Raw genomic sequence first — 19,620 nt, 5'->3', positions numbered from 1 at the left:
GCTTTCTGATTGTCTTGCTCCATGTATTTTATGTCCATAGCCACTTTATCAAAGACTGTCATATCATGTCCTTATGGAGCTTTTAGTCATTTTAATCGTATGGTACTATTTGTGCTTTTTTTATTTATTTTTTGTTTGTTTGTTTGTTTGTTTGTTTGTTTGTTTGTGGTTTGGTTTCTCCTCTCCCTTCTTATTTTGATTTTATTTTACTTTATTTTATTTTTTTGTTTTTGTTTAATCTTGATCTTTTAAGGGAGCCTTTTTAACATCTTGCAAGGGACTACGGATGTATACTAGCCTTTTGGCTGATTCTGGCACATTTACAGAAGTGTTAATTAAAATGCATGGTCCTTTTAAATGAAAAATAAATACGAATAAATAAACAATCTACATAAATAAAGAATAATAATACATAAGAAAAATTAACTGAAAATAAGATATATGTGCATCTTTAACTTTGGACCTGAACCTGATAAACTGAACATGTAGGTTTAAGATGACTTTAATTAGAAAGCAGGAACAGGCCGTGTGTGAGCAGGGCTTGTTTCACTGTTTTAACTTGACACCAGGGATCTTGGCTCAAATCTGTTTATGCCTTCAGGAAAGTGAATGTGGGTTAGTGACGACACTTCCCCCTCTCTTCTTGGATTCACCCCCGAAGTTTCTTTTTTCTCGCCTCCAGGGCGCTGTGAAGTCCACTTTTCTTCTTTTTACCTCTTTAGAATAAAAACAACATACAAACGCAACAATGTCGCCGCCGTCTCGACGGCTTCAGACGAAGCCCGTGATAACCTGCCTGAAGACTTTCCTCATCTCCTACAGCCTCATATTCTGGGTGAGTGTCTGCCTGACATGTAACATAATGGGGACAACAAGCTAAAGGAGCAACAATGGGCTAAAGAGCAGCCGAGGTGCCAACAAGGCTTTCATCTGCTCAAATCACTACTGCAACTCACAGTGATTGAAATGTGTTGAAAGACGTCAGACGTCCTCGGGATGAAGACAGATGTTTGTTTGTCGTGTGTTTTCACATAAAGAGACACTTGTTGAAAATGTACCGACCGATGAAGACGCTGGGGCAGATTTCAGATTTATTCAAGTCCTCAAAACTGCCATCAACGTTATTCATTAAACATGAGGAATAGAGAAGGACTTTTAATCTAACTTACTTATGAGCAGACAACACTAGAGTTAACACACCCAGAGGTGAAGCATGATTATACAACTCTTAATCGATTTACAGGTTGTAATCGACAGCTGTTTCGATAACCGATTACTCGTTAAAGCCCTTTGACAATTTGTTGGAAAAACTTTTTGGGGGGGTAATAATAAGCTAATTAATCTTGCTTTATTCCTTAGATGTATTGCTTGTCAGAAAAATATATGATCAAAACAAAATCCAACCTTGTCAATGATAAGATTAAAATTCAAAGGTTTTTATTGTCAATTTTCACTATATATACGAATACATACAGGAAAAACGAGATGCTGTTTCCATCTTCCAGCTCTTAAATAGCAAAAATTTAAATATAGAATATTATAAAATACAGTTAAAAAAAAACAGCCTATGTACACAATGCAGGAAGTGAAGTGACAGCTTAAAATGGACACTGTAAATAGATAATAGTGCAAATGATATCAAGGTGCAGACAGTATTTGTGATAAGTAAATGGTTTAATGTGCAAAGAGTCCTTGTATGTAGTGGGTATGTTAAAGCCCGTCATCAATGATGTTAAGTCTACAATCATGGGAGATCAGATAACACAATAAATTTAATCTTATTTTCAAACCCAAAAAGGCAATTTTTGAGGTGATTTTGAAGAAGACAGATAATTTATCGAAATGATAATAATAATAATAATAATAATAATAATAATAATAATAATAATAATAATAATAATAATGATAATACTTTTTATTTGTATAGTACTTTTTAATACAAAGTGCTTCACAAAAGGCAAATTTAATTTATTTTGCACACTTACCAATTGATTTTGGTACAGACAGATGGGGTAGGTGTTTTATTTATTTACTTATTTATTTTTTATACTTTTTATTTATTAGTTTTCACACACAAAGAAACAACAACAAGGAAATAAAACAAGACAAAACAAAGACGTGGCAGCATGTCAGCATTGGATGAGTTGTCTTACATAAGACTATCTTCTGTAAGTAAACAGCTCATTTTTAACTCATCCTTGAGTATAGGATTTGTTACCCAATGCAGAAACACACTTTAAATAAAATGTACAAAGAAAAAAATCTACGGCGTCGACAAGAATAAACAGAGAAAAAAAAGAAAGATAAAAGAAAAGTAAATACATAAAGGAAATTTAAATCAGTATTTATTTACTTATCTATTCATTTAATTTTTTATTTTATTTTTGCGTGTGTTTATGCTGGTTGAGTCTTTGTTCTTGACTGTTGCACGCATGTATGTAATGAAAAAAATATCAATAAACATTGTGAAAAGAAAAAAGTGCTTCACAAAAACACTAAAAACAGACCATAGAAGGAGAGAGGAAATAAAGGCAAACAGAGAATAAAAGCAGAGGCTCTGACAATAAAGGCCCTGTCGCCTTTAGTTTTTAGTCTAGGCCGTGGAACAGCAAGCAGAGCACTGCCAGAGGATCTAAATATTTGATGAATAAAACTCTTAATCTTGTAACTGACTGAGTAAACTTCAGTGGTTTCTAGTTGTAGTCCCTGTGAAATGTCAGGATGATATGAGGTGCGTTTGTCTTCAGGAGAAATTGAGCTGTTATCATCATTTTTAATCTTTGCACTGGACAAACAGCCATCTCACCCTGCTGCTGCTGCTGAAACAAAGTTCAGCTTAGTGCTTTTATCTAGCAATTTATTGCTCTCGCCTGGTTGAGCTGATGGCTTTCCTCAGGCTAATGACATGTGTGGGCAGTCTTATAGCAAAGGTACAGGGATGATTACACCTCAGGCTGAGGATAGTCAGGTAACCCAGGTGTGCTTTTACTGAAATGTTAACTGGTAAATAAATTATCCTGGCACATGAATTGTGTATCTTATTATTAAAACCAGAGTTTATTACATTTGTGTTGACTTTCAACATACAGATGACACGGTACACACTGTTTGTTAGAGCTCCTACTCCCCCTTGAAGACATCTGTTTCTCCTCAGCAGAGTCCCTTCCCCAGAGAACAGGCTAGATTTAATAAAAGGAAATCAATAAGGCAAATTGTGTTTTTACTAGATTCAGCCCATCATGATTCTTAATTAAAAGGATTCCTGTGTAATTATCAGATTTGGTGCAGATCATCGGTCTTTCTAATCAGCCATCCCTGTTCACAGCCAGATTTTATACCTTTCCTGCTGTGTTAAGAGGAGAGAGCATTTCCACCCAACGCGATGAGAGAGTGAGGAGAGAGGAGGTTAGCTTATGTGAAGGGTTTGGTGTCAGTTGCAGATCATTTCATTATTGATTATTCTGACACAATTTATTTTGTTTTTTATTACTTTTTTTTGTTGATATGATGTTGAAGTAGCTACCACACATCCCCGAAGGCCAGGTTTATAATCTAAAATAATCTGAAAATCTAAAGATGTAAACTGCATATAGGACCAAAATAAAACAGTTATACTGTCTCAGTTCAGATGAAGTCTCAAAGTTTATTTTTGCTTGAATAAATAGTGACAGCCTTTTATATGAATAATATTATTCAAATGTATGCTCTTATTCTCCTGTTTTTTGGTTCATAAAAGGAGCATAACATTAAAGCAAGGTTACCCATTAGAAGTTTCAAGAGCCCAAAGTGATGTATTCTCCCTGATTCAGTTGCCCGGACCCTCATCCATGCTTTCATAACCTCCCGGCTGGATTACTGCAATGGAGTCCTGTTTGGGGTACCCAGCAATGCCCTGAACAGGCTCCAATACGTGCAGAACTCAGCTGCCAGGGTTCTCACGCATACTATGCCCTGGCAGCACATCACCCCCACTCTCATGCACCTCCACTGGCTCCCTGTTAAGTACTGCATGCCCTCGCCCCCCAATACCTGGCTGACCTCCTCCACCAACACACTCCATCCCGGAACCTACGGTCTTCGGACCTGGCTCTCCTCTCCATCCCCCTGACTAAGCTGCAGACCTTCGGGGACAGAGCCTTCAGTGTGGCAGCCCCTACTCTGTGGAACTCCCTCCCTCCCGACATCCGCAGGGCCACAACCCTGAAAAGCGCACCTTTTCCTCAAGGCCTTTCCCTGTTAGATAGTGTTATCCCCACCTACCCCCCTGACCCCTACCTGACCCTGTGAAGCGACCTTGGGTTTCTTGAAAGGCGCTATATAAATACCAGTTATTGTCATTATTATTATTATTTGAATTGCTTGTTTTACAGCCCTAATAACATATTAAGATATAATTTCCAACTCAGGAAATTGTTACATCAAAACTGTTGCAGATTAAAGTTCTTTTGTTTCAGTTTTTGACCTGATAGTGGGATTCATTAAAGTTTCAAAACTGCTGAATTTTTCAGATCTAAAGCATTCAAATGATGTTTTTCTCCTGTTTTTAGAAACAGAAAAGAATGTGCATCACATTTATGCAGTCATTTCACCAAATGTTACACTCAAATGCTTTTTCTCCTACTGCCACTCTTCAGAAACTTATTAACTAATTTCTTACTTTTGTTGCTTGAAATAACTGAGAAAAAAACGAAACACTACAGACGTAATTAAAAGGTACGTACATGCCAGGCTTGCAAAGATGTGCCATAATTACGCTGTAAGTCTTCTGTGTCAAAGACAGCCTTGTTCATCCTTCTCTCCGTCTCTTTGATGCTGTCCTCCTTAGGTCACAGGCGTGATCCTGCTGGCTGTCGGGGTGTGGGGGAAGGTGAGCCTGGAGGCCTATTTCTCCCTGGACGCTGATGAGAGCACAACCAATGCACCATATGTCCTCATCGGGACTGGAGCCACCATCGTTATTTTCGGGCTGTTTGGCTGCTTTGCGACATGCCGCGGCAGCCCATGGATGCTCAAACTGGTGAGTGAGGCTACAGTAGGTGCTCTCTCACATATTCCCTTGTGATGTGACTCTTTGTATTCATTTTCCTTTTATTGTCTTCTTCAGTATGCCATGTTTCTGACCCTGGTGTTCCTGGCTGAGCTCATAGCTGGAGTCTCAGGCTTTGTCTTCAGACATGAGGTGAGTTACTCATTCAAAACAACATGGTACTTTTTTATTAAAAACTAAATCAAATTAGCTCAATGAAATATTTAATCTTTTTTGTTATGCGTCCAATTACAGATCAAGGCCAAGTTAGATACCGCCTACAATCGGGCTGTGAAATCCTACAACGGCACAGACAGCAGCAGTAGCGCAGTGGATGCCATCCAGATGACTGTGAGTGGAAGCTTTTACCTTCATCTGATGTAGTGTCTCCGATACAAACCAAAGAACTCTAGTTTATACAAGAACATTTGAGGGTTACTTGAAACTAGACAACAGAGAGCAGGGAAATAAGCCACACTTTTCTCTGTGGCTTTAAACTTTCAAACATGTTGCTCTCGTGTGTAAGAGCAGATGTTTTCCCAAAAGGTGATCCAAAACATCTGCAGCAACGTCACTGATGGCAAAATGCAATTTCCGACTTTTGATTTGTTCTTAAAAGCTTTTCATTATTTTCTGTTTTTCTAAGGAATCTATCTCAATTGTGTTGTCTTTTGTTCAAACAGCTGCATTGCTGCGGGGTGACAGAATACACTGACTGGAATACCACTGATTACTTTAAAGAGAAGGGACTCCCGACCAGCTGCTGTATCGACACCAGCAACTGCCAACCAGACATCCTGAAGGACCTTGACAAGGCGAAGGCAGAGGTGTACAACAGGGTGAGTTCACTGGTGTCCCCACCACTATGTACTTGTGTAGTCTTCATGCTGTACAATGGCTTTTGATTTTAAAATGCCATACTCATTTCTTTCTGCTATGTAGGGCTGCTTTTCACTGATGACCGGCGTGATGGAGGCCAACCTGGGAATCATCGCAGGAATTTCCTTTGGAATAGCTTTCTTCCAGGTACATTCCACATTGCTCTGTTTTGGTGTACAAATATGTTTTTTGTATTTTTTCAACATTATTCCTTTCTTTTTTTTAAGCTTTGTCAATCTTTCTTCATTTAAAGTTTCTTTGAAGGGACTTACAAGCAGTAATAATCTAGTAGGGAAACTCATGATTAGAAAGATCTGGAAATGTACCCTAAATATTTTCTAGTTCTGGTTCATTTTTCAGCAATGATCATAAATGTGCACTACACCTGTTGAATACAACCGTCTATGAACAGGGATGGGGATCAAAACTCGGTTCTATTAAGGAACCATTTCTGCATTTTTCAAAACCTGGAAATCAATCATGTTTGACCCTAAGTTGTATACATTTTAGTTTCACAGAAAATGTTTATTTCTCTATTACTTAATGATATATACTTTCTCAATGAGTAGGTAAATCTACGTGTTGTTGCTCTTTATTATGGGGCATTGAAAAACTACTCACCTAATTGTTTATCAAACTAGTAAGTGCATTTTTCTATATTGCAGTATCAACTCTAAAATATTGCCCTTTTACCAAAGGTGCAGAACAAAATGAAAATGATGAAAGCATGAAGCATTAGCTATCTGCATTACCACTGTTCATGTTAAACTCAGAATGTCATGGGTGTTATTCCTGTCTCCACTTTCAGATTTTAGCTTAAGTACATTTCATCAGCAGATAATAGGGAATTCTTCCATCCACTACTGGGTCCTATTAGATTTTTTAAATGACATAACATTATATCTTGATTCACGTCATTTAAACCAAATCACAGGGTGCACAAACATTTCTGGTGGTCTGTTGCTTGCAGCATGATGGCAGAACATAAAAAGAGATCTAAAGTTTAGCTACACTTGACAAGAGCAAAGTGCAATTTATGTTGTTTGATCATTTCTCTGTAAGGGGGAACATAATTGCCATGGCCATGCACATCAGCATTATGCATCACACTGAATCAAAATGCAGTATTGAAGACTGACATAGGGCCAAAAAACTCAGTCAGCTCTGGCTGCTGCAGCTGCAGGACAGTCATCCTCCTCCTCCACTCAAAGCAGCCGTGGTGATCACCCTCAGACTTTGTAGCAAGCCCCACTTGTTAAAAATGATAATCCAGAGTTGAAATCCATGTTGACACTCACTGGATAAAAGATACTTGGCTTACTATACAAGGTGACATGAGGTTACATTATGATGTGGTCAAGGTCAGGTCAGTAAAATCAATAAAAACACAACACCAGTCGTGTTAAAAGTGTGCCATTGTCTTTCTACCACATAATAATAAAGAACTCACAGTGGGATCAATAAAGACTTGGACTGTTAAAAAGGCTTGATGATGGTATCAATATCTCCATCCTAAAGTTTGAAAAATCCAAATTATGAGGATGCAGTTAGACAACAATGTGCTTTGAATACAACCCTGACTCTTTTTACCCTGAATGTGTTATACATTAGTACATGACAGCAAAAAGTAGCTCAGCAAATGATAAATGACTCCCCCGTGTAGACCAGGTACAGATGGTCTGCTATTTCCTTGTAGAACACATGTGAAGGTGACTTTTTACCTTTGTGTTGCTCTTTAACAGAAAATATGTATATTTATAATAACCTGTCTAAGCACTCATATTGTTCTCTAGGCTGTCTTTTTATATGCAGCTTATGTATAATAGCTATATTATCTATCAAGTTTTAAAGTGAGGTTTTTTGTTTTTATATTACTTTCATTTGAGTAAGGAATTGTGTGTATTTGAATTGGAGATGTATCTTTGTTTTGAAAAAACTAAAATGTGTTCATTGTGTTTTCTTAGCTCATTGGGATCTTCCTGTCCTGCTGCTTGTCTCGATACATAACCAACAACCAGTATGAGATGGTCTGACAGCGACTTTTCCACAGGTGAGTTTTTTTAAGCAGAGGTGACTCAGTGATCCAGTGTCACAGTCCAAGGTTTCCTATCATCCATCTGACATGTTTTTTTTATCTTTCTCCACAGGTAACTGACGAGCAGCTCCGGATGCAAACTGAGTTAAAAGATTCTCCTGTGATTTTTAAATATTTTGTGTTTGTGTTAGTGATATTATTTTAGAGAGGGAAAAACACTCGCTGCTTCTTCTTTTATTCAGTGCCACCAATGAAAAACAAGCGGAAGGGATTCATGTCAAAGGGACATTTTCTGCAGCTTAGTTTGACCAAAATTATAAGAAAAGGGACCTGGACATTTCACATCACGTGACTATTAGGACAGGAGGGATTTCCAGTTAGCATAGATGTTGTTGCTATTTTTTTTGGTAATTTACTCTTCAGAATGTTGACTTTTCCATTTTGTTGTGGCCTTGTTCAATGCAGCTGCCTTACTTTTTATTACACTTAAATTAGAGTGTAGTTTAGCATTTAAATCTAGATGATAAGCTGTTAAATGTTCAACTTTCCTGTAACACTAAGTGAACTTTTGTGTGTGAAACCCATATTTGCCTTAAAGACAGATAAGAGTATCCAACCTTAAACTAAGATGGGGATTGACAGTAAAACAAACTTTACTGATTCTGTAGGCCAGTATTGTTAAGAGACTCCATTCAGTGTGTGCCAATACAGTCGCCCAGCCAACTTTATATTACAGTGTTAAATTGTTATATTTTTGTGAATGCATGTGGTATACTTGAAAAATAAAGATATTATTCAGTATCTTTAACTGTGTGTGCAGCTTGTGATAAGTCTGGGGTGAAAAGAAATGATGAAACAAACATGACTCAAAGTTTGACATTTGTGTCATACTTAATGCAATGCCTATTGAAACATGAAGCTTTAATGCCCTTTGCATTAATATTGGTACCTATTTTCATTTAGACTGTTACATACATTGTGATGTAATATACCAAAATGAATATGAAAATATGAATTATAACGACTGACATGTTCAACAAGTGCATTCAGAGAATCTGTGTTTTCAATTGACTGGAAAAAATCTCCATAGATTACATGACATAACTGGTCGCTTTCATGATGCAAATGTTTGGACAAGTAGATATTGCATAATTAGTTTAAAGTAGAAATTCTGAGTTTAATTTGAGGGAGAAAAGTCAGAATTTGGAGAGAAAAAATGTAAGAGCTTCATTTATTTTCTTCTTAATGGCCCTCATCCTCTTCTGTAGTAAAGACACAGAACATGCATATGTTTGAAGGTAGAGTCTTAGAATATTTACCTTTTGGTTAAGATGGTGACGATTAAACGAGTATTAAATGTGCCTTATATGGACGAACCAGCTTACTAGCCAGTCTCAAATAATGAGCTTTGAGTTTTTAAGATTTCAGAACCTTGGAGATAGACTTGTTATTCCATCTCCTAACCTTATTGAATTCAAAATACCGCTAATTATGTTCGTTAAGATTTTTTAACTCAAATCAACTCAACTCAACTTAACTTTATTTATATAGCACCTTTCATACATAAAAACATGCAGCCCAAAGTGCTTCACAGAGTAACAGAGAGACAGCAATGATAAATTGATAAAAGGTATGGTTATAAATAAAATATTTAAAAATAAAATAAAATCAATACAGTAAAATGGATAAAATAAGTAATAGTGGAAAGAAAAGTTTAAAATAAGGTAGCGTTAACAAGATCAGATGAATACAGGAAATAAATAGATAATTAAATAATTAAATAAGATAAATAAATGTTAAAGCAATGATTCAAATAATAATGGTTAAAATAATAATCAAAAATAATAATGAAAATAATAATGCAGTCCAGGTCTAAACATAAATTACTCCAGATGAAATGCTAGATTAAAAAAGGCAAGTCTTAAATTTACTTTTGAATTTTTTTTAAATAATTCTAGATTATTTTATCCCTTTAAAAACATTTATGAAAAATTTGAATATCAAAAGCTGTCTACCTTTGAGTTACCACAGAAAACTAACATAAGCAAAGTTTGGCCGAGAACACTAGTGGTCGTTTACCGAACTTTTATTTTGCTTGGGACTGAATTATCTTTTAAAAAATCCCATAAAACAAGATCTTGAATACAATAATAATAATAATAATAATATAAATATAATAAAGTTTATTTATAAAGCACTTATCAAAACAGACGTTACAAAGTGCTTAACATCAGAAAAACCCACATTAAAGAGAACAAAGCGGGGGTATGGAATGGCAAGACAATTTAAGAGGAATAGCTAAAAGAGAAACTACTAAAAGCAATTAAAAAAATAAAACAATTAAAATCAGTAAAAAAATAAATCGATGAATTAATAAAAAATAGATTAAAGACACAAATCTCAAATAGTTCCTCTCGTGGCCTGACCCATAGCAGGTACTTTCCATAACAGATTAAAAAGGTTACAGGTGTGTCCAATCATTATAATGACGCATCAGGGAGCCGCGTTATTAATTACCTCTATAAGATACACCTGTGCTGCTCCTCTGCTCCTGCTGCAAGGATCATATCAATGCATCACTCTGAAGCAACAAATAAAACAATCTGGTAAGACCAAAAACTTGAGTAGAATAATTCAAGATTGCAGTGTATTAAGATATAGTTTGGGTTTTGTACTGTGATTGATCTAAACTGTATAGAAAATAAAAACACTGGAGACATATGTTATCATCTGACCGCCAGGTGGCAGAGCTGTGTAACAATGTAAAGATGCACCAGCTCTGAAGGCAGGAAACAAAAAACTAAATCAGAGAAAATGATGCAGTTTCAAATTCAAGACAAGAAGTCCAAAAAATAGCAAACACACTTGGCACTCAACGTGCTACTGTGTTAAGTTGCATCATTGTTGCCTTCAGGATACAAACCGCCGGGGAAAAATAATAATGCAGCTAATAACAGGCAAATACATTAGAGTGGCAGCTGTGATGAGGCCTCTCATTGGTGGATTTCGGATCAGACGCTATGAGAGTCCACCCTCCTCTTGTAGGCTGTCCAATAGGCTCACATGGAAAATACAAAGAAGGCGGGATCTATATTTTTTTTCCGGCCCAACCCGGCTTGTTGGTTATAAAAGCAGAGTGCTGCTGCTTGTGCATCGAGGAAATTTTGACTTTCCTTCACTGCAGGTGGAGTATAGAGCCTGAGAAGACTTGGTTCTACTTAACAGCATACCAAGAAAGCTTTTCTTCAGGTCAACTCGTGCTTCAGGTCAGTCTGCATCCTTTTTATTTATAGGTTTCTAAATGTACTCTGCAGCGTGTTAATACCAGGAAGTCAAGGTCATATTGATCTGATGTTTGTATGTAAGTGCATTAAATTGTATTCTGTTTATTTATGCAAAGTCCAGGTTATATAGTTGGGTTTTTTGGGTGCTAGATGTCAGGGACTGCTCTGGTAACGACATAGGAAACAAGCTGCATCTATTACATCAGATTTCCTGCAACCAGGCTGTAGCCCAGTGTGTGAGCGTAGACTTGTACAGCCATCTTTGTGGAGAGATGACTTTTTAACCTTTTTGATGTGAGGACATGCATGAAAAAAGTTGAGACTTTGTTTTAAAGTTCAAGTAAGAACTGGGCTCAGGTCCTGATATTGCACTTTCCTTGATGGGCAAAGATGTACTTTTTTTTTTTTTTTTTTTTGCTTTTGAAGACATGCTGCATCTCTAAGCACTTCTTGTTTGAGCACATTAAGCCCAGAAATGTCTGAAATAGGTTGTATTTAATTGTTTTGTTGGAGTGTTTGTGCTTCTTTCCATCATCCTCATGTTTCCTTTCTTCCCCTCTGCAGATCAGCCACCTCTTAAAAACGCCATCAAGCACTTAAGGCCTTTTTTCAACAACCCCACCTGCAAGCTCTTATTCTGCAACTAAGCCCACCTAAAGCCTTCAAAATGATGCAAATCAGCAGCGACTCAGTCAGCAACAAGCACTCTCTCATCAATGTCATGCACCGCTTCATAGCAGCTGCCAACAACATGGATGAGACCATCATGGTGCCGAGCCTGCTGCGAGACGTGCCTCTGGAGGACCAGGCCAACACCATGGAGTTGGAGACAAACAACAACCATGAACTACCCTGTTCCAACAAGCAGAGGGACATGTATGAGCACTACCTGCTCCTCAAGTCCATCAAGAACGACATGGAGTGGGGCATGCTGAAGAGGGAGATGAGCTCTGGCGCCAGCTTCCTGGAGATGGCGGTTAAGCAGGAGGAACAGAAGCCGGTCACAGGGGACCTGCCCGTCGATGACAACTCAGACCTGGAGCATCAATTTCACTATCACCTCAGGGGACTGTTTGGAGTTCTGTCTAAGCTCACGCTGCAAGCCGACCACCTCACCAACAGATACAAGAGAGAAATCGGAGGAGGAAACTTCATGAGATAGAAGTCACTACCTGCTTTCCTTCCTTTTTACCTTGTTCCTAACCTTTCCTTGCTTGACTTGCACATGGGATGTGTAGAGAAGGGCCCAACATTTCTAGTGGAGCTCAATGGTCGGTAAACTGGTCAGGTTAACCACTTTGTGACTTCTCCCACTCCTGAGTAGCGACACTCCAACATCCCACCTGTCCCCAGCTCACCTGAAGCCAGTGACTCCTGCACAGGTCCCTCTGCCTGTCTCAGAGCAGAGGTTGACACTTTGTGCCAGGTAGAGGTTTATTAAATCTGTGCCCAAGTCCGGATGAAGCACAGCTTTGATTTTATACAGAAACATGTCCTCCATCTCATTTTGGTCATTTAATTTTCAAGTAAGTTGTCAGTTTGTTCCAGATTGTGACTAAAAGGTTTCTGACTGTAGGAGAAATTGAATGCTGGTTATTCTGTCCCTCCTGTACATTTCTTTTAAAGCTGAGCTGAAGGGCTCTTAACCTGCACAGGTTTTAAATCTTTCCACTGTAACATGGCGTGCCTTGACTTTTTATATACCCTCATGCCCTGTTCAGTTTCCCTTACCAATGTCTGACTGCTTCACTGGTTCAAGGTGGTCATGATGAAATTATGCATTTGTTGTCCTTGGATATTTCAAAACCAATTTTATATGAAAGTAAATAAAAATAATTTGAATCTTCATGTTTTGTCTTGTGTTTATGCCTAGGCAGGAGTGTGTGTGTGTGTGTGTGTGTGTGTGTGTGTGAAGGTGTTTGACATGCGGTAACAGGAAAACTTAAGCTTACTTGTCTCTATTTAGTGGAGCAGCTTTATGTAATGTTGCTGTCATGGGATTTCAATTGCCTTACTGAGGATTTACCTAAAGAACATCTAAAGCGGTGTTGCAAAGCAGGTCATGGCCTCTAAGCAGAATTTGTCATCTAAAATACCTTTTTAATACTGCAGCTGTATGCAAATGGTAGGTTGTGCTAAAAGGCAAATCACCTTCAGTGTCTTTGCAGCACTTCCATAGAAACCCTGCAGCTCATTTACCCTTAAAGATGCAGTGAAGCCGTTTTTAGCAGTGACACTTAACACGTCTAACAGAAAACTTTCCAAAGTCCAACTCCTTGCAATACTTAAATGCAATTCTACTTTCTCACCTTTTTAAACACAAGCTCTCAACCTACTTTAGTGTCCTTTTTCCATCTCAGTCATACCTCTGACATTTACAGTCAATTCTAAAGGGTGGGAATATGAGGGCTGTAGATTGTAGTGACTCATTAGATGTGATGAGACTTTGTTCCTGTAAGACAATAAACTTGCTGAAAAAATAAATGGCAACTGGTGGAAACATGATCTTAAGAAAAAGAGAATACCAGTCATTTTGATGTGTAGCTCTGTCACATTGAACACGTCAGCAGCATGCAAATAAACATTGGATTGATGTATACATTGCTAAAGCTGGTTGCACCCTCCAGCTGCCACATTTATCCATTACTGGGTAAAACCCTCCCCTTAGCAACAGTTCAGCCAAAGCAGCCAATCCGGTGGCTAAGGGTTTTTTCCCCTCTCTCTCAAAGGCGCAGCAGTGATGAAGAGATTGGAGAGTGATGAAGGGCATCCAGGAAGCAAGAGGAGGGCAGACATGGTCAAACAAAATGATGCTCCCTAACCAGCAGCAGCAAGCATGCAAGAGCTGAGGGATTGCATATAAAGCTCTGTGAGAGCCCTGCAGTGAGCAGAGCTGCTTTCTTTTTCCACTCACAATGGCCTATACAAATGGCTGCTAAACAAAATGGCTGTGCTGGTCACTGTGCCTCAGCCCACTCGGGTAAAGTGGGTCAACTAAACTGATGACAGCTGGCCAGGCAGTGCATGAACGAGTAGGGGGTTTCTAGTCTTTCAAGGTTATAAATTGACCCTAAGTGAAATCTGAAATAACTCGGCAATGAAAAGTTCATGTTTACAAGTTATTTAATTTATGATTGAGCCCTTACATAGGCTAAATGATTTTGTGGAATTTGCTTTTGAAGTTGTGCCGGGAGTTATATGACAAGACTGATGCCACTTTCATGCGGATTACAAATAATGGCACAGCAGCCACTTAGTTTTGGTTAGTTTAGGTTAGCCCACATTTTTGGAACGAACAAAAAAAAAAAAAGCTAGCTTACCAAATGGTGAACCTGCATTGGAAAAAATGCCCCTCCAAGAACAAGAAAACAAACTTATTTTAAAGTACTTTTACCTTGAAATATGCAAAAAAAAAAATCTGCCAATAGAAGAAGCGAAAATTTGCTTGGTAAGCTTTCTTAAAGGTGACATATCATGCAAAATCGACTTTTTAATGGTTCTCTACCTGAAATATGTTTCCCTGGCATGTCTTCAGACCCCCCGAAAAAAATCCATTCTGCCCCTGTTCTGATTTCTCCACCTTTCTGTAAATGTGTGCTGAAACGAACCGTTTCAGACTTCCGTGTTTTTGTTACATCACAACAATATCAAAATTAAATTAAGTGGGATAAGACATTTTGACTAAAAATGAGACAATTTCACTTGGTAAGATTTTGAGATTTTGCAGTATGATCCAAAAGCAGCTATGGCTAACTCATCAAAACATGGCTTAATTTCTACAAAGTGAGAAAAAACAAAAACAAAACAGGCTTATCTCGGCACAGATCAACTAAAATAGCTTTTAAAATATTCTCCAGTTTTTCAATGATTAGTATCAGAGAGTGCAAACTAGCCATTTCCTTGTTTTCAGTCTTTTGCTAGGTTTAGCTTACCAGCTGCTCTCACTTTGAGTTAACATTAAACTTACATAACAAAAATAACTGTTGTAGCTTCTGGTTACAGTCCTCCTATGTAAAGAAAAATATCACAAAGTGTCTATTTGCACTTGGGCACAATCTTTTCCCCTTGGCTTCAGATGAAAGTAAACACTTTATTGCATAACACTGCTAGGTTAGCTCTGCTAGCCAGACACGAGTTAGCCAAATTTCATAAAGAATAAATTTAGCAACAGTACACTCTAAATATTTCTTTAGATGGATGATACTTGAGATATGTGTTATATTTATAGAACTCAAAGTCGTGAAGTTTTATTTTCCGTTGCACACTCTTGCCAGGCCAGTATCAATGTGCCTCAGCCGTGACACTGATGTTAAGTAATACTACTCCAAATGCCAGCTTGCACAAATCTAGCCAGACACATTCATGTCTTGGGAAATCTGAGACAAAATGGTTGCACATGCAGGTTGTCATGCAGCACATTGATGATGATCTGAAATGAACAAAGAGTTTGATAATGTGTTTCTTTATGCGCATAAGCTGTTTCAGGGTTACAAAGTCCAAACACCCTGTTGAAATTTTATGTGTCAAGAGGAAATCATCATCTTATGAAACACACTAAAGACTATAAAAATAAGAACATTTAAGGGTTAAAAAAGGGCTCGGGTGTTGCAAGAGCTTTTGAGTTCAGGCCCATGTGACCAACAGATCTTTGGATGTGGGAGAATGTTGGTGTTGAAAGGCATCTTGAAACTCTGCAGGCTTGGCCGGTCTCTGTCCCAACTCGTCTGCCAGCACGATGAAGCTGCGTGATCACAGACTTGGCAGACAATGGCAGTGCCAGCCTTCTCTGGCACCACCTCAGCAGCTCTGTCGGTTGCCTAACAGCTGTAAAACTCCCATCTGACAGGTATAAAGCACCTGAACGCCACGCAGAGCTGAGGTTATTACTTTGTGAGAAGGTCAACATGATACTGGAGAGTGACGGATACAGTCGATTACACAATCCTAAAATAAGTCTGGTATCTCTTCAGTCGTTACAGTGATAAAATGTTGAATCTAGTGGCCCCACCTACATGCTGTTTGCTTTCATCACGTGGTCACTTCACTTTGGCAACGGCACTGTTCCCTGAGTAAACACCCGAGTACATTCAGTATTATGTTTGTTTTAATATCAAAGCAGGTTTCAGTTAACCTTCGAGTTGCCTGTAAACCAAACAGAAAAGGACACATGTGTAAGCATGAAAATGTAGCTGAATCTAGATAAAGCAGAGAACCTATTGCTTAAATCAAAGAGGCCTCCAAGATGGTTTTGACTTATTTGGAGTGGTTGAAGGAGCCGTTATTCACTGTGACTACTTTCTATTTTGATAAATTTGTTCATGCAGACAAAACTTTGACTAAAGAAAAATGTCGGTTTCTAAAATAAAGGCCTTATTGAATTAAAGAAACTGAACTTGACATTTGAACATGGTCTTTAAATTTATCTTCAGAAAGAATCTTGAGAATAATCATTTAAACTAACGCCTGTTTAGTCATAATCTATGGCTGACTGAGTAAACATTATGCTGTTTGAGGCTATTGCTGCTGAGGAAAGACCTTCAGTTTGCTGTGTTACAAACTAGAAGTCCCTAGCAACATTTTCAAGAACCTAATAGCATACCAGTAAACTATTATTATTACAGAAGACCGGGGGCATTCCCAAGGGCTGGCCTGAGGTGTCAGGGGCCCCCTTGAAATCTGATTGTCCACCCCAGGTACCACCCCATAATCCTAAACTCTAGGCTGTCTGTTTGGTTAGATTTAGGCCTTTTGTTCAAACTAATTTATTAAACGAACTGTGTGTAGAGAAGGGAGTATTTGGCAATTTATATCGGTCAGATCCTAGACTGAAATGGTCCTTTGCACAACCCAGCCTCAGAACTATCAGTGAAGTGACGGTGACCTTCGAGGCAACCAAGGACTGTAGACTACAGCTTATATGATCCTGATTATTATGATTTTCCATTTGTCAAGCTTTTACTGTCAAAAACATCCATACAATGTATTTTATGCACTCCATGGTTTCTCTGTCTTCCAACCAGTGCATTTCATGTGGCCACTCACCAAGTACAAAATCTATTTGAATATCAAGAGCTCATTCTAAGTTAAACAAAACACTTTCTTTTTTGATGCAGGAGATTATTTACTCATTTAAACATAGTTATGAATATATTCCATTTCAACCCAGTCTGTTCCACTAAATTCTACACACTGCACCTTTAAGCCTCATGGCACTGGGTAGGAATATCTTCTGTGACATTTTGAGGTAGCACTTGTCTTGTTGGTACTTTGAATTTGACTTTTGTAGATTCATCTTCTTTTTGAGACTTTAAAACAATCAAACATGGACCTCTATTATGTAGCCCCTCTGTTGCGTCAGGTTTTTTTTTTTAGATCAAAACACCTTCAGCAACATGACATCTGCATGTAACCTTGATGTCGGAAGTTAAAGTAGACATATTGGAGACTGAATGGGAATAAAAGGGATGGTTTGTTGTCAAGGGATCCCGGTCAGCTCAGCCCTTTCATTGAGATACTGGCCTGTGAAGTGGCTAAGCTATCAGGCTATCAACTGCTGCAGGCAGGGTCAGTTTTACTGTGCAGTTTAACTAACTTTAAGAAAATCTGACCCAAACATTTGTGTTAGTGAAAGTGAACGCTATATAAAGACATTTCACTAGCAAGGACCACACTAACAACAGAATGAGATTTGAAAGATAGTTTTTTGTTTTTTTAAGTTATATTTTTGGGGGCTTTTTGCCTTTATTTTCTAGTAAAGCTGAAGAGAGACAGGAAATATGGGGAGTAGAGAGTGGGGGAAGACATGCAGGAAATGGTCGACCGGCCGGGAATCGAGCCGGCGACCCCTGCGACGAGGACTGTAGCCCCTGAATGTGGGGCGCTTAGACCGCTAGGCCACCAGCGCCCCTGAAAGTTGGTTTATAGATTACGGATCTATTGTTTTGATTGATTTTGAACTCGTAGTTGCTTTGGGGAAGCTTTGTAGGGGATCCGCTGTAGCACCCAGGCACGACGAACCCCCCTCAGGGCCCTATGGATAAGGAGGAGAGGAGCAGAAGGAGAAAGGGAAGGGAAGGAGGGATGCGGAAACAAGAGCGAGAAAGGAGGAAATGGTCAGGTTTTAATTTATGGGAAAATGGAAGAGCCGTGGTTGAGGTGTTGTCCTGCTCCTGAAATTTTGCTATTATCACCACTTTTCATTGCTTTACTTTACCAAGAGACAGCCATTTTGTTTTAGCAATATTATTGGCTGCAGCACATACATGTTGTGCTGTTACTCTGTAACCACAGAACTTACCCCCATTGAAAGTACTCAAAAAGGGTTCTATCGGGGAAATACTTACCAGCCCCTTATTTGAAACACATCAGCAGACATCAGCTGATCAAGACATCAGCAGCCTTGTTTTAGCTGTTTCACTTTTATTGATGGTCAATTAAATGTTTTGTAGTCTTGTATGAAAAGTAGCCTAAAATATTTTGTCCTTAATTGTTGCTGCAGAAAAAAAACTCACATAGAAAGACAGAACTTGTACCTCAAACCTGTTGTGCCTGGTTTATTGTGAGCTCATATTCTAACCGCTGAGCCAGTGCCCAGTTTGTGTTTGACTTGGTCCCAGGGTAACTGTTGTTTGAGAAGAAAACAGGTTTGCTGTTGTGTAATGAGATGAACGTGATCTGCATGCAGTGGAGTTAGTGTTGCTTAGCATAAGCATGGTTCAAAACTGTCTCGTGTGAAAGACAGTGAAGCCCACATCATTGTGTGTGGGCTGGATACACAATATGCGGCCTTGTGCTGCAGAAGTAATGAGAACCAGCATGCTCGCTGATGACATTAGGATTTGTGTCTACTTTTGCATGGATGCAGAAAACCCATGTGAAGGAAAAAGACCTTTCCAGAGAGACAGCTGTGTGTTGATTTTATTTAGACAAGAAGTTTATCCTCCAACTATGAATAACATGATGATATGTGTAACAGAGGTATGTTACATTTATCACTACAATCGTATGAGCTAAATTCAAGGAGGTAGAAAATCGTACCTTGTTTTTTGTTTGCTACATGTGATCTTCATATTGTGGACAATTAGGAAACTCATTTGTAACATCAGGTTTAGCTGCAACAAACACACAGCCCAAAGTTGTATGATTAAGGTCTGAGAGGAAGGTCTAGCATAGAGCTGAATACTTAAGTTTAATCTGGCAGTCAGTTCATGCACTTAGGCATTCTGGGAATAGAGGCAGGTTAGGACACCTGTGGAGAGTTAAGGGGTGACCTTTTGAACAAAGATGTTTTTGTTGACTCTTTTTGTGGAGCTCTGCCTCCGTAATTTTGCAAAGGAGCTTGTTCACACATGTCCTCACATAGTCTGAAGTCTTCCCTGTTGGATGAGGGGGTTAGT

At 38.5% G+C, this 19,620-nt stretch overlaps 2 protein-coding genes across 3 annotated transcripts; both read left to right on the top strand.

The window, feature by feature from the left end:
* Positions 1 to 569: 569 nt before the first annotated feature.
* tspan7 (tetraspanin 7) lies at positions 570 to 8,748 on the top strand. Its single transcript, XM_034690799.1, has 8 exons — positions 570 to 835; positions 4,826 to 5,017; positions 5,105 to 5,179; positions 5,282 to 5,377; positions 5,710 to 5,865; positions 5,969 to 6,052; positions 7,870 to 7,955; positions 8,053 to 8,748. Exons 1-7 carry the CDS (start codon positions 749 to 751, stop codon positions 7,936 to 7,938), a joined length of 759 nt encoding a protein of 252 aa, XP_034546690.1. The 5' UTR covers positions 570 to 748; the 3' UTR covers positions 7,939 to 7,955; positions 8,053 to 8,748.
* A 1,670-nt stretch (positions 8,749 to 10,418) lies between these two features.
* On the top strand, positions 10,419 to 13,072 carry mid1ip1l (MID1 interacting protein 1, like). Of its 2 annotated transcripts, XM_034689433.1 has the most exons (3): positions 10,419 to 10,546; positions 11,125 to 11,206; positions 11,789 to 13,072. In XM_034689433.1, exon 3 carries the CDS (start codon positions 11,892 to 11,894, stop codon positions 12,384 to 12,386), a length of 495 nt encoding a protein of 164 aa, XP_034545324.1. In that variant the 5' UTR covers positions 10,419 to 10,546; positions 11,125 to 11,206; positions 11,789 to 11,891; the 3' UTR covers positions 12,387 to 13,072. The 2 variants fall into 2 exon arrangements, with proteins under 2 accessions (XP_034545324.1, XP_034545325.1); XM_034689434.1 differs by lacking the exon at positions 11,125 to 11,206 and having other exon boundaries at positions 10,423 to 10,546.
* The last annotated feature ends 6,548 nt before the right edge of the window (positions 13,073 to 19,620 follow it).

Source organism: Notolabrus celidotus, chromosome 8 (genome assembly GCF_009762535.1).
Source record: "Notolabrus celidotus isolate fNotCel1 chromosome 8, fNotCel1.pri, whole genome shotgun sequence".
NCBI classification, from domain to species: domain Eukaryota; kingdom Metazoa; phylum Chordata; class Actinopteri; order Labriformes; family Labridae; genus Notolabrus; species Notolabrus celidotus.
The sequence above is the reverse complement of the archived record's forward strand: the minus strand, read 5'-3'. Positions and strand labels throughout refer to the sequence as shown.